At 35.5% G+C, this 14,867-nt stretch overlaps 1 protein-coding gene across 1 annotated transcript; it reads left to right on the top strand.

The window, feature by feature from the left end:
- Window positions 1-8,258: 8,258 nt before the first annotated feature.
- On the top strand, window positions 8,259-13,770 carry LOC306879505 (glycoprotein-N-acetylgalactosamine 3-beta-galactosyltransferase 1-B). The gene is made up of 4 exons (XM_079432498.1): window positions 8,259-8,759; window positions 9,400-9,657; window positions 11,381-12,045; window positions 13,400-13,770. The coding sequence occupies exons 2-4, from the start codon at window positions 9,438-9,440 to the stop codon at window positions 13,655-13,657; spliced, it is 1,143 nt and encodes a 380-aa protein (XP_079288624.1). The 5' UTR covers window positions 8,259-8,759; window positions 9,400-9,437; the 3' UTR covers window positions 13,658-13,770.
- Window positions 13,771-14,867: the final 1,097 nt, after the last annotated feature.

Here is a 14,867-nt window from a genome sequence, read left to right as displayed (position 1 = left end):
ATGGATTCCACATCTTTAGAAAAAATGTTGCAAAATAAGCACTATAATAATAAATAATCATATTTTACATATTACAAAAACACAGATTCTAGTAAAAGAACATCTAGTACCATTAATTACTAGTTCTGAGAAACATTACTCAGGCAGTAGTTGAAAGATGTCCAATATCTAACAAAACACCAGTGAAGATGCAACTTTCAAACATATATCAAATTTGCATAATATACATTGGAGAATACTACAAATATTACATAAGAACATCAAACAAAATAAGATAAATTAATCACAGTATTTGAATATTAATATTATTATTTAGTCATTTAGCAGACGCTTTTATCCAAAGCGACTTACAAATGAGGACAACAGAAGCAATCAATTGTAGTATTAAAGCAACTAAAAACAGATCCAAAACTAAAAGCTAAAACTTTATAAATACTATACATATTTTAAAAATAAAGAAATTAAATAAAAATGACAAAAGCGTACAACAAAATTTCAAAACTTAACATTTAAATGAAAAAAAGCTAACAACAATTAAAAATATTAAAGAACAAAAGGTAAGAGTATAATGATTCTAACATAACACTAAGCCAAACACCAAAAAAACAACTATGTATATGTACAACCACACACACATACATAAATACATATACATACATTTATAAATTCAATATATATGTATCATTTCATTTCCATTTAGTTTTAAGTATTAAAATAACTCAAATTAAATAAAACTAAAACTTAATAAAAGACCTATACAGACATAATAAATTCAGACATTATTTAACTAAAATTAAAATGTATAAATAGAAATCACGACAGTATAGTTTATCAGTAGTCCTAAGAAATAACACTACCAAACACACATGCTAAAAACAACAACTTCAAAAGCGATACTTGTATCCTTTGCCGGTGTTATGAAATATTCGGTGTCTGAGATTTTCGGTGACGCTGGGCAGAGCATACATGAATATTCATGAGTGTCCTGTTTCGCGTTAAAGCGCCACTGAAAATATGAGTGCACTCTAGGATCATCACCGCACAGAAAGTTTTATGTAATGTAATTGTTTTATCGACAGTGGTGATCTAGCTCATTTAGCATTTTTTTTTTTCTTAGCTTTTGAAGTTTTGTTCATATGAAAAACATTTTAAATAGGGCCTTGACATCCCGGACAAATAAAATGTGCCTCCAAACTTGGCCTGTTTATGAACAAGTATAATGCAATTATTAAAAACAATTTACAGCTACTTACCTTACACACAAACACCCCACATGAAGTGGCATCTGGTTGTAGGCTGTGTGGTAACTTGACACACTTCCATGTGGCACCCTTGAAACCCTTTTTGTCCATGAATCCCCTTTTATTGAAGAAAGAACTATTTGTATACAACTTTTAAACCATTATCTGATGACTGTTCTTAATTTCTCACCTAACAGGCAGTGGTCAACTTTCCTGCTGCCTTCTCCACAGGAGTTTAAATAAATGATCTTTCCTTCCTGAGGATATATTACCTGGCAAGACATTGAATTTAACTTTCAATCTTAAAGAAAAAAAATGTTATATGGACCTGTTTTTCTCCACAGTCTTCCTCCTACTTTTCCTGCCCAGATGTCTTGTAATACTGAAAATAGTAAAAAAAAAAAAAAACGCTAATGATAATAGAATGTTGTTCTTTTTACATGGGTTTTAAAAGGTGGATACATACAATCAGTGCAAGGCACAGCTGAGGAGAGCGCAGGCTGGGGGGCACTAGAGCAGGTGGTATGAGGGACTGAAAAAGTTGTGGCAGGGAAGGATGTGGTTGTGATGGGTGAGGTGACCTTGGGAGCTTTTGGTGGAAGATCTTCTAAAAAGGTGCACCAGGTGATCAAGGTTTACTCTGGGAAATAGTTTGCCATGGCCATCCACAATGTCTATGCTTTTGCCATCAACTTTAGTGACAGTGTACGGGCCAAAGAAATCAGGATCCAGTTTACCCCCCTTTCTCTGCTGACTTCTTTTGTTTTGCCTCAGGACTCTGTCCCCAACCTGCATGACAACAGCCTCTCCTTGATCCAGTTTCCTCCTTATTTATTTTGCATCTGTGCCATATTCTCCTAAACAATGTGGTACAACCTGTCCTGCAATTTAATGCATTCAGAAATGCACTCCTCTGTAATCATTTCCTCCACACTTTCATTGATCTACAGTAAAGAGGACAATTGTGCTTACACATTGAAAAAAAATACAGTAATAGAAAAATGTCCAAATATTTAACTATAGGGCCTACCTCATAGGTGTCTGGTATCTCACATGGGTACCTAGCCTCACGACCAAATAGCAGAAAGTATGGGGGAAATTTAGTTGTTATATGCTTTTTTGTTCGCAGACCAAACATCGTGGCCTCCAAATAATCAGCCCACGAGCTTCGCCTATTCTCTACCAACTTGCTCAAACATCTGTAAAACGGAAAAATAAAATAAAAAAGATTATATTGCCATATACAAAAGGTCTCATATTTTATATATATGGACTGTGTGTTACCTCTGAATTGTGCCATTGAGTCTCTCAACCAGTCCATTTGTTTGTGGATGGTATGACACACATAGACTTCTCTTAATGCCCAGAGTTTGGCACACACCCAGATTGATCTGCGTACAGATCAACACAAATCTCATTTACAAATAAGTAGTAAGAATCAGTTATTTCCTTATTTGGAAGAACAATTAATGGAATAAAAGACAAATAAAAAGTAAAGCACTAACCTTATTTACAAATTCAGTGCCTTGATCTGTTAGGAGTCTTTTAGGGGCACCAAATTTATAGAACAATTTTACTATGCAGGCTGTTACCTCCTCTGCGCTTTTGGGTTTCAGTGGGAAAGCCTCACACCACTTTGTGAAGTAATCTACCATCACACAGATATACTGGTAGCCTTCTTTCGTTGGTGTGAGCTTTCCCACTAAATACATCCCCACAATATCCCAAGGCTGTGCCACCTAATAAACATTCATATTTACTATATAAAATTGCTGTAACACAAATATTCCTTGTGTTTTTCATAAAAACACGAATTACCACGATAGGGGTATATTCTGTTGGGTTCTTCAGAGAACATTGCTTTTTTTGACAAGCAGCACAGTGTTTGACCTAAAATATATTATGAAAATCAGTTTTGATGGAATAATATGAAAACATGACGAAGGATTCACATATTAAACTCATCAGATAAAAAAACATACCGGACATACCAGGCCAATAAAAGCGCTTGCTTATGGCATCCAGGGTTTTTTAATGCCACAGTGAGCACCTATTGGGCTGCTGTGGAGCTCTTCAAAAATTTATTGGGCACTTTTTTTCGTGCTGACCACTTTTGCCAAAGTACCTTCTTTTTTAATATAATACAAAGCTTCACCTAAAAAGTATAAAAATCATTATAAACAACCAGTGAAGCCACTAAATCCAGGTGTACGTTTTACATTACTTACTTTAAAAAATGAAGCTTTTAGCCCTTCTTAGAAATATGAATTTTTCATGTCTGGAAAGACCCTGAGGTATGTTTCAAAATCTTTTAAAGTCTGTCAGTGATTTGAATTTAGCATCATCCATCTTCAACACAACAGTGCAAAATCTAATAAATGAGTCTTATATATAATTGGCCATTACATGTAATTGTGCACCACTGGTCTCTGTCATCTAGCCATTCAGTCAATAGAATAGAATAGAATAGAATAGAAATGGGGGGTGGGAGAGTGAATAACCAACACTCTCTCCACCCTCAATACCACGACTGAGGTGAGACTCTTGAGCAAGGCACCGAACCCCCAACTGCGCCGCAGAATTGGCTGCCCACTGCTCTGGGTGTATGTTCACTACTGTGTGTACACTTGGATGGGTTAAATGCAGAGCACAAATTCTGAGTATGGGTCACCATTGGCCACACACCACTTCCCTTTTCCTTAAGAATGTTTATATTACAATTTAAATATATTACAAAAACATGAATTTATTACTAAAGTTGGGTTGATGTTATATAAGCTACCAACTGAGCAAACAATAAGAAACACCACAGAATGATCACAACTGAAGCTTTGTGTCAACAACAGCAAAGATACTTTTATATCAGTTATTAACAGTTTTAAAGATTGTCAAAATAAATTGGGTACATAAAAATGTTTGTTGGCTCAGTAAATTGGAGTGTATCCTCAGGCACATCAACAAATGAATAGCTGTAATAATTAAACATAACATACGACACAATCTATTGTGCCTAAATTAACAGTAGCCTAAATACCTGCTGAAATTCATCACACTTTGAAGCATTTCTTATTCTGAAAAGATGGCGTCGTGGAGGATAGAATCTCGCCTACGTATTTCAGAGGCATTGATCCCTGCGGATGCTGCTGCGCGTGCAAAGTTATGGCCAATTGTTAAAAAGGCAAGAGAGGAGGGTAAGAAGGCATCCTTCTCCGGGCCTTTTGCTTTCATTGATGGTCAGAAAATCGAGGCCTTATAAACTTTAGACTGAAGGTTTAGTGATGATAACCGTTCCGAGGATTTAAGGAAACTGTTTGCTAAAATCCCTCGATTTCGTTAATGCACTTTAGTGTTCTTGGTGTCTTGTAGAAGACATTACTGATTGATCACCTTCTACCCTGTTTAAGGAAGTTCAATTCAACTTCTTAGCCAAAGGACTTTTTCGTTTACCAGCCGTTCAGCTGCGTTTTGTTGCATTGCATTTAGCGTTATTGTCTTATGCATTCTTTTGAGTTTTCTTCTTTTAGTTTAGCCTCTATTATGTTAGAGGTTTAAGAGATCAGACGAAAAGGAAAGCCTTATTTCTGTATTGTAAACATAGTAATGCAGATTTTATTTTTGTTCAAGAAAGTCATGCATGTGAATCAGACTCCAATTTTTGGAAAATGCAGTGGGGAAATTCAATTTTTATGAGTCACAGATCTAACCGTTCTGCTGGTACTTTAATTTTGACGCATAAATTTAGGGGGGACATTTTAGAATTTTTTTTATCTGATGAGGGTGGATGGATCATTTTAATATGTAAAACTGAAAATGTGGTATTCATATATGTAATGTTTACGGGCACAACTCACGGAACGCCAATGTATCTATGTTCAAAGAATTGGGAGCAAAGCTTATTAGTATACAAAGTCGCTTTATTAATGCTTATTTGATTATAGCTGGAGATTTTAATGAAACTCCAGACGACGTACAAGATAGATTTCCTTCAAGAACTACTTCTAATGTGTATGATAACATTATTTTATGGTTGTGTGAAAATCTTTCAGTTGTAGATGCTTGGCGTTTCTTTAACAGTGGTTGTAGTGGCTTTACTTGGTCCAACAAATCTGGATCCCTTAAGGCTAGAATTGATCTTTTTCTTATTTCTCATGCTGTTTTGAAAGATGTAATTTCTGTTAATCATCAGTTTGCTCCATTTACTGATCATATGTTAATTTATTTGGACCTTAAACAATATAGAAAGCCAAGTAGTTTAAGAGGTTACTGGAAATTTAACAATTGTCTTTTGGAAGATGCTCTTTTCAATGATTGTTACTTATCTAGCTAAAACTACGTTTAGTAAAATTGAAGGTGACCCTTGCTCTAGTTGGGAGTTTTTTCAAATTTAAAGTTAGAGACTTTGCTGTTAATAGAAGTAAACAAATTAAAAGTGAAAAAAAATAATGAAGAATTTGAACTTATTCATAGGATAGGTGTGTTAATGCAGAAGAATAATCCCAGTAAAGAAGATGAGGTAGAATAGTCTGTCAAACGAAAATTGAAAATATGTACACAGAGATTGTTAAAGGGGCTTTCATACGTTCTAGAGCAAAATGGATTGAGAATGTTAAATCTAAAAAGAAACACTAATTATTTTTTTGCTCTAGAAGAAATCGTAAAAAATCATCTCTTTCTGCTCTAAAGATTAATGGTGATTTATGTACAGATCCAGGAATCTCAACTTTTGTATACAATTTTTACAAAGAATTGTATACTTCTCAGTTTTCTCAAGAAAAATGTGATTCTTTTCTTTTGAGTGTTTGTGATAAAGTTTCAGGTATTAATGAGGATTTTAAATTACTATGTGACTCTGACCTCTCTATTACTGAAATGGAAGAGGCACTGAAATCTATGAAAAAAGGAAAATCTCCAGGTACTGATGGCCTGTCTGTTGAATTTATAAAGGAGAGATGGCGCCCACAATGAAGCAAGGACTAATTTCTTTGATCCCCAAATCAGATAAAGATTAACATGGTGAAAATGCTTTATAATGATATTAACTCTTCAGTTTTGGTTAGCTTGCAAACTACTAAACGTTGTAATTGTGACAGAGGAGTGAGTCAAGGTTGCCCCATTTCCCCGTTTCTTTTTCTTTTGGCTGTTGAATTGTAATCACTTAATATTTTACAAAATCCCACTTTGAAAGGTATTTCTGTATTTGGTAAAGAATTTAAAGTATCTCAACTTGCTGACGATACTACCTTATTTCTTAAAGATCAAAATCAGATTCCTTTAAGTATTTATATTATCCAATCTTTCTCTGAAGCCTCAGGCTTATATTTAAATTGATCAAAGTGTGAACTATTTTGTCTCTATGATACCCAACAAGCATCAATACATCATATATCTGTTAAAGACTGTGTCAAGTACCTGGGGATTTTTCTTACTAAAGATAAATTGACTCGTCAACATCTAAATTTTTCTCCTAAACTAAAGAAAACTAGAATAATCTTTAATTCTTGGCTTCAACGAGATCGAACCATGCCAGAGTTCTTATATCTAAAGCAGAGGGATTGTCCCGTTGTGTATACCCTGCTTTATCTTTATTTGTTAGTGACAAAATTGCTGATGATATAAATAAAATGTTACTGAATTTTATTTGGAATAATAGATGCCATAAAATTAGGAAATCAGTTTTGTCTAATAGGCGTTCTGAGGGTGGCTTGGACGTTTTGGATTTTAAAGAATTAGTTAATTTAGAATTAGTTGGTTAAAAAAAATATCTCTGTAGTAATAATTCAATTTGATACTATATCCCCAATACTATATTTCATAGATTAGGTGGTCTAGATTTTTTTAAAATGTAATTTCACCCCTTCTAAATTGCCAATTTCTCTCTCTAATTTTCACCAACAAGCTTTACTTGCTTGGAAATTGTGTTATGTGCACAACTTTTCTCCCCACAAAGAAATTCTTTGGAATAACTCAAGTATTTTAATCCGTGGAAAGTCTCTTTTTATTGACTTCGTTTTGGATTTATTTAAAGATGATGGTACTATACTGGAGTATGAAGAATTTGACTCTTTATAGTTTTCCTCTGCCAGCTAGATCTTTCAGTTCTGTCATCAAAAGTTTGTATCCATGTTTTGTGCATTTATTTAAAACATGCTTATGTTTTAATGAGAGGAAAACGATTATGCCCAAAGTTTTATTGGATGGAGTTTGTTTTCTTGATAAAAAAAAATGTAACAGTAGATATATAAAGCGACTGTTACATTATTCAGTATATACATCCCCTAGTGGACCAATTGTTTTGACAGCATTAACTGGAAGAGGGCATGGTTACTTCCTGAAAAATCTCTAATAAAATCAGAGAGGTACATTTTAAGATTCTGCATAATGTTTATCCAACAAACTCCCAAATTGCTGCTTTTTTGATCTAATTTGTGTATTCTGCAAAGTTGAGGAAGAAACTTTACTCCATTTATTTTAAGTTGCTATTTATCTTCTTTTATAAAATATGACTTAAAATTTTCATTGTAAGACATATTTTAGTATTTTTCTGGTAGTGACCATGCTATCGATCTTGTTAATTTTTTTGTTTTGCATTGTACATTTTTTATTCATAAAACCAAATTTCTCAATACGTTACCTAGATTTGATGTCTTTCTTGCAGAGATTGTGCTTGTGAAATCTCTTAAACACATTGATAACAATAAGAATAACACGTTTTTATGACAATATTTTTTCTTTCCGATTTTTTTTTTTGTTTGTTTTTGTTTTGTTTTCTCCTTTATTATTGTATGCTAATGCAGTGCTGTTTTGTGTGGTTTTCTTTTTGACTTGCAATAAAAAAAAATTAAAATAAATTCTCGATGTGATGGTTTTGGCTCCCTGTCTCAGCCTGCTGGAATGTGTTCCACAGTTCAATCCATGTGGTCCAATCACAACCCGCCGTTCAGATGACATCATCGTTTATCCTAAGATTGACAGTCGATCCGTCCAATCAAATGCGCTTCCGTATGCCTTGACGCGAACAGTTCACAGTTCATACTTCACAGTTCCTCAAGCGTTTCGAGAATGGTGTAGTCGAGAAGATTTCCTTTTCTTTCTTTTTTTTTTAAATAAAAGCGACACAATTTAGTGGGATGGGTATGTTCACTGTCCACGAAACCAAGTTTAACAGGGAGTAGCTCTGAAAAGGGTCGGCTAATTATAATACGGAACTGAACCGCCCCCATATCTCTCGGCTTTTACTTGATGAACAACATTCAGTTAACATAGGAAGAATGTTGCTAGTTAGCTTGAAGTAAAGTTAAGTAAAACCTAATATTATCCCCAAGGCAAATTTGTATAGGTCAGAAAATAGCCAGGACATGACTTTGAAGCCGATGTACCTGATTAGGCTGTCAGATTTATTGGATTGAAGTTGAAAACCACAGCTATACTGTTATGCTAGCTCTGAGATGGATTGAAATGGCCTCGGTGCCGAATCCTGCAGTTTTTCTCACTTCTCTTCTGGAGGAAATAAGCTGTCTGGTAAGATTGTCAACTTGGTACCTAAAAAAGCCTAAAAGATTTGCTCTGGTAACTTACTTCTGCTGTAATCATGACAAAGCTGCCTGTTTTGAAACTTTTTGTTGTTGTTGTCAGAAATAGAAAAAAAAGTGTTCATAGATGAATATAACCTTCCATTAATTTTGTAATTCAAAAGTTGTATGTTCGTCAATAATAACAAAAGCAACAGTTGACATTTTAGTTATTTAATACAATTAGGCCCCCTTAGTTCACTACTATTGTGCTAGTAAACAAGTGTGATTTTTTTTAAATCTTGTATATTTAACTTCTCAAAATTACTAAAGAAAGACAGATTGATTATTTGATGAACGCTAATTACACGACGCCTGATAGTGTTGTCTATATTTAAACTAATTTCCCAATGTGAACAATTTAATCCAGCATAATTTTCCAGTGTAGACGTTTAGCCGTCATGCATGCTGCTCTTTATCGTTGTTGCTGCACGCGCATAGTATCGGCTTTATTTCCGGGTTTTTTTTGGGGGTGGGGGGGTTAATGAGATCTGAATCGTGAATGTAGCCTAGTGACAGGTTTGACAAACGCTGCGCCATCCTCTGCTGGCTGTAGTTAGTGCTTATGTGTTTCTGTCTCTTCTAAATAGTCACTCTGAGGTGAGAGTCTCTACATTCAGAGCTCGTGATGAAAGCTCTCGGCGCGCGCTCCGCGTTCTACGTGGGCTTTGTGGTGGGCACGTGCACCCTGTACGTACTCCTGCGACAGGTTGGGTTCACGCGGAACTTGGGGTCTGTTGAGCCCGAGGCCCACGAGAAAAGCCTGCTGGAAATGATTGAAGAAGAAAACAAGAACTGGAAGAAGGAGAGGTCGGCTCTCTTCAACCTCAATCATCCTCACCATACAGGTAAATACAATGTAGAAACGAATGCTTATAAGCTGCAAACACACTATGTTCATCGTCTTAGCACTACAAGAGAAGCTCTGTATCTATAGAGTGCCACAGTGTATATTAAATCGATCAGTTGTCCAGAAATGATCCAAACCTTTATGATTTATGAGGAACCTGAAAGAAGAAGATAGGCAGAATGGCAAAATATGAAATGTAAGTGAATAGTAGCAAATCAAGTTATACAGGTTTGGTACAACATGAGGTGAGTAAATGATGGCAGAATCTGAATATTTGGTTTTTGTCCTTAAGCATATTTAATATAAGTTAATTGCGTGTGTCGGGCTGGAATAACTTAAAAAGCATTTAAATAAAATACATTCCTTGTGCTCTGTTATTTCACCTGAAACTATAATATGGAAATATTCCCCTAAATAGTTACAAACAGTCATATTAATTTTTTTTTTAGAAATATGTTGTTTGTCATGCCTTATGATCCACAAAAAAATAAGTATTCTGTGAATGTCAATTATTGCAATACCAAAAATAAAGGCATTCCCAAAAGAGGTGTGTTAGACAGGTAGAGCCAGATGATGCATACAGTGCTTCAGCTTTTACACCCTTTTATTGATATGGTTTGTGGATATAATATCGCACCCTGGTATTACATTTGAACAAGCAGTTAACTTGTTCCAAGCTTTCTATGTGTGAGGAACTCTTTATGGGCATGTTTGCGTCAGTCTGTGTATACACCCTGGAGAGATGGACTTTGCTTTTAATTTTGGGCTCACATCTGATGTGTTGTCCTTGTTAAAGTTTACAGAAAGGTTTTATCACCAGTTGGTTATCAGTAAACGTCCCCCAAAGTAATAAACTGTGGACTATCAGATGCTGGCTCTAAATTTTCTGAATAAATATTTGACACAAATTTAAACAGACAATAGTATTCCGTACATCATAGAAATTATTTCTTAAGTGTTTATCTCAATTTTTAAAAGCCTTTTGGCTTTGCCCAATTAATTTTAAAGGGTTAATTTTGCCAAAACAAAAAAAAAAGTCATCATTTACTCACACCCTTATGTAGTTCTTCATCTTTGAAACACAAATGAAGATATTTTTAATGAAACCTGAGAGATTTTTGTCTCTCCATTAAAAGTCTCCACAACAAAAACTTCAATAAAAACATTATAAACGAGTCGAGTGTTTAATCCAAGTCTCCTAAAGAGACACATGTACTTACTTTGTAATGAAAATATTTAATTTAGGCTTTTATTCACATTCAAGCCTAAATAGTTTTTCAAATTGTTTCACATTTTATTCAGCAGTGATCATATTTGATCTGCTCTATATATATGCATTGACCAATGTTTATATGTGAATATGAATAAAATATTTACACTTCAATTTAAGAAGACTTAAACAGCACAATTAATTTGAATTACTGTTACAGTATCATCTTTTTTGATGCTATCAATGGATGGAAAAAAATCATGAGAAAACAAAAAACAATCTTAATTTATGTTACAGAAGATTGTTTTATTGCTTTGGAATGACATTAGATTGACAAAATGACAGAATTTTCATTTTTCAGTAAACTATCACTTTAAAAGGTCCTGCATTTTGACAAATGAATTTTTATTCTCAATAGCATCATTCACATTCAAAATATTTGTGTCTACTTTGTATCATGTGATTTTGGTGTGTTTTGAGTATTTTTCTGAGTAATCATTGTCTCTCGTAGGTGAGGATGGCACTCTGGCTGATGCTCTCTATAAGCATGTACGCATTTTGTGTTGGGTCATGACCGGCCCTAATAACCTTGAGAAGAAAGCTCGGCACGTGAAAGCCACGTGGAGTCGCCACTGCAATATTGTTGTCTTCATAAGCTCTGTGGACGACCCTGATTTTCCTACGGTTGGCCTAAACACCAAGGAAGGTCGGGATCAGCTGTACTGGAAAACCATTCGTGCTTTCCACTACGTCATGGAAAAGCATGGGGATGAGGCAGACTGGTTCCTCAAAGCGGATGACGACACTTACGTGATCGTCGACAACCTGCGCTGGATTCTGGCCAGCCACTCTCCAGAGGACCCGCTGTATTTTGGCCGGCGGTTTAAGCCGTACGTAAAACAGGGCTACATGAGTGGCGGCGCTGGTTATGTGCTTAGCAAAGAGGCTCTGAGGAGGTTTGTGGAGGGCTTTCGCACCAAAGTGTGCACTCACACTAGCTCCGTAGAGGACCTAGCTCTTGGTCAGTGTATGGAGAAGATAGGCGTTGTGGCAGGAGACTCCAGAGACACCTTAGAAAGAGAGACATTCCATCCTTTCGTACCAGAGTCCCATCTCACTGGCACATTTCCTAAGACCTTCTGGTATTGGAAATACTGTTATTACCCCATTGTGCAGGTGAGTCCGAATTCAGTGAAGATTGCCTGAGATCTATTGTAAAACCTAGTAAACTGCCTACCTGGACGGCATCATAGGCTCCAGTAGTCTCCTTCATCAATATTGTTGTTTTTTGCTTGGCGCATCATGTATTGAGAACAGTTTATCCATGCATACCTTTTATTTCCTCTCTTTTTTATCAAATAGTCAGTGAATAATCAAATCTTCCAGTGAAAAGAGGTTTCTCTCTGTGACATGACGGACTTCAATTCAGCTTAAACACCACTTTTTTGCAATCAACTGCAAGTTTTTATTCAGATCTGCCTCCGTCCAATCAACAACCGAGTGACCGCCCTACAGTTTTTTTGTATTTTTTTTATGATCTGTAAAACTTGGATGTACGTCACAATACAGAAGAAAATATCTGTTGCTGCTTTTGTGGTATTATGACTTTTTCAGATCAGTCACTTTTCAGTTAAGATACTACCTGTGTAGACGGTGAAGAGAGTCGTATTAAAGGTGAAATATCAGACTTTAGTCTTTCTACGTTTGCATTTAGTGCACCCTGAGGGTGTGAATCTCGCCCTTTACATACATCCTATTTAAATAAATGATGTACAAGAACATTTACTATGTACTTTTCAAGTCAAAAGCCGCTAATCCCTGTGTCACTGCAGGCCCAGTGTGCACAAGTTTGTTTTGGCACAGATCAGAGTCTACTGAGTGCATTCGTGCTGGCACTTATTACTGTAAGCACTGTTGCCTGACGAAATTAAAAATGAGAAAAGACTAGCTTATAGTTAAGAGATTTAAAAAGTAGAGAAAATTCTGTCATTATTTGCAGTGCTAATCCTTGTTTTGATTCAAAAGTGTATTTTTTTGTTTTTGCTTTGAACACAAAGGGAATTTTTTTTTTTTCATAGTTTACTCATACTGAACGTCACCAAACTCATTAGATGTTTCTGATAGTCGTTTTTTCGTTGAACACAAAAATGTTTGCATAATATGGGCTCTTTTCCATTCTGTTACACTGAAGCACCATAAAAGTAATTGATTTGAATGGTGATTTAAATTACTAGTTGGAGTCAGGAACTGACCTAAATGTAAGTCTTTTTTCACTAAAAATCTTCCAGTAAGAATCAACTCTGTGTGATTTGATGTATTTTAATTAGTCTATATTATATTTTTATTATAACTTTATGATGCTTTTTATTAATATTAAAAGATGCAGTCCACTCTCATTGGAACTGCCTGAAAAAAGAGCTATCAGTAATTCATTAAAATTAAAAACAAGACGTGGGTTTGGAACAATATGGCGAGTACGCGGTTACAGGTTATATGTATTCTTATAATATATTCTCTCTGTTTTTCTCAGGGCCCACAGTGTTGCTCAGACCTGGCTGTTTCTTTCCACTATATGGATGCATCACACATGTACCTGCTGGAATACTACACTTACCACTTGCGTGCCTTTGGCTACAAATACCGCTATCAGCCTCCTGAGCCCAGTGTCATACAAGACTTTAATGCCCCAGCCCCTGACAAAGTGGAAATCGGAGACATAGAGCAAAAGCTGGGGGCAGAAGAACGGGAAGGAGAAAAGAAATCCCATGAACATGATGAAAAGTTATAGCAGGTTTTTGCATAGGAATTTTTACAAGTAACATTTAAAATCTTTTTCCAAAAGAACTGTTTTTGGGATGGCTTTGTTTTTGGATAGTGTCTTAAAATATCTTCTATATTGTGCCACAGGAATGTGTGCATGACCGGTTCAGTTGCTATAGTTGGGAGTGTGTTCCTCTTAATAATGCAATTGTATGTGAATGTTTAAATATGAATTGTATGACATGGAGGTTTAGACTTGTAGAGCGAGTATGTGGTTCTTGGGTTATGAGTGTAGGAGCCTGCCTTAATAGTATAACAACATTTGGTAATATTTTGGGGCCAGAAGCAAGGATGCCTCTGCATTCATTATACTTTGCATTCATTTCTAATTTTTTTTCTTTATATAAAAATATGAGTTTGCTCTGCACTGTCATCATAAACACAACGCCATGTATGATTTAACAGCAATGCCATAAGAAAAAGGGGCCCTGATTTTACGTTCATTTGCTCATTCCCTTGAATTAGTACCTCTGCTCTGATCCGGGAAAATCATGCATTTCCACATGTCCCCGGACCACGTTTGTATTGAGTTTAGACAATGTTTGAGTAATGCAGCTTATGTCATAGCTTTCTATAGCTTGCAAACAAATTCAGCAAACATTCAAGCTCCAGTGGGGGTTTTTCTACACAGTCTACAATACCTTTACCAAAGCTGAACATGCACAATTTACTTTGACTAAGATTACATCGAAATAAAAAAATGAACCAGGATGTAGTTCTTCAACTGACACCAAAACGGCATATTACCCTTCTCTGAAAGGGGTTAGTTCACCCAGAAATAAAAATTGTCATACTCTTCCCAAAGTTGCTCCAAACCTGTATGAGTTTCTATGTGAAGATAATTGTGAAGAATGTAGGTAACCAAACAGTTTCTGGTAGCCATCTACTTATATAGTATGGAAAAAAAATACTATAGAGGTCAATGACTACCAGCAGTTATTTTGTTCTTCAAAATAACTTCATTTTTGTTTGAACTACCCCATTAAGAATGTTGCAAGAATACGGATTATTAAGATCCTGTTGGCTGGCCCAATAGTTCACGAGTGCCTGGGAAAGAAGTAAAGGTAGCAAGGTTGATAAGTGCAAGTATACACAGTTTTTTCTCCATGCTAATGGGAATTGCAGTCTTGTAGATGAATGGTGTGTAACACGGTGTGAAGTAATGCAGCTTTTGAGTT

This window comes from Barbus barbus (assembly GCF_936440315.1).
Source record: "Barbus barbus genome assembly, chromosome: 13".
Lineage (NCBI taxonomy): Eukaryota > Metazoa > Chordata > Actinopteri > Cypriniformes > Cyprinidae > Barbus > Barbus barbus.
Note: the sequence above shows the minus strand (reverse complement) of the source record. Positions and strands in the feature narration are given on the sequence as shown.

What these genes read in the sequence shown, in the direction of transcription:
- LOC306879505 (XM_079432498.1), top strand. Translation starts at nt 9,438, where the DNA reads ATGAAAGCTCTCGGCGCGCGCTCCGCGTTCTACGTGGGCTTTGTGGTG. An exon ending in CAATCATCCTCACCATACAG is followed by an intron (nt 9,658 to 11,380) that starts GTAAATACAATG and finishes TGTCTCTCGTAG; the next exon opens with GTGAGGATGGCACTCTGGCT. An exon ending in GTTATTACCCCATTGTGCAG is followed by an intron (nt 12,046 to 13,399) that starts GTGAGTCCGAAT and finishes TGTTTTTCTCAG; the next exon opens with GGCCCACAGTGTTGCTCAGA.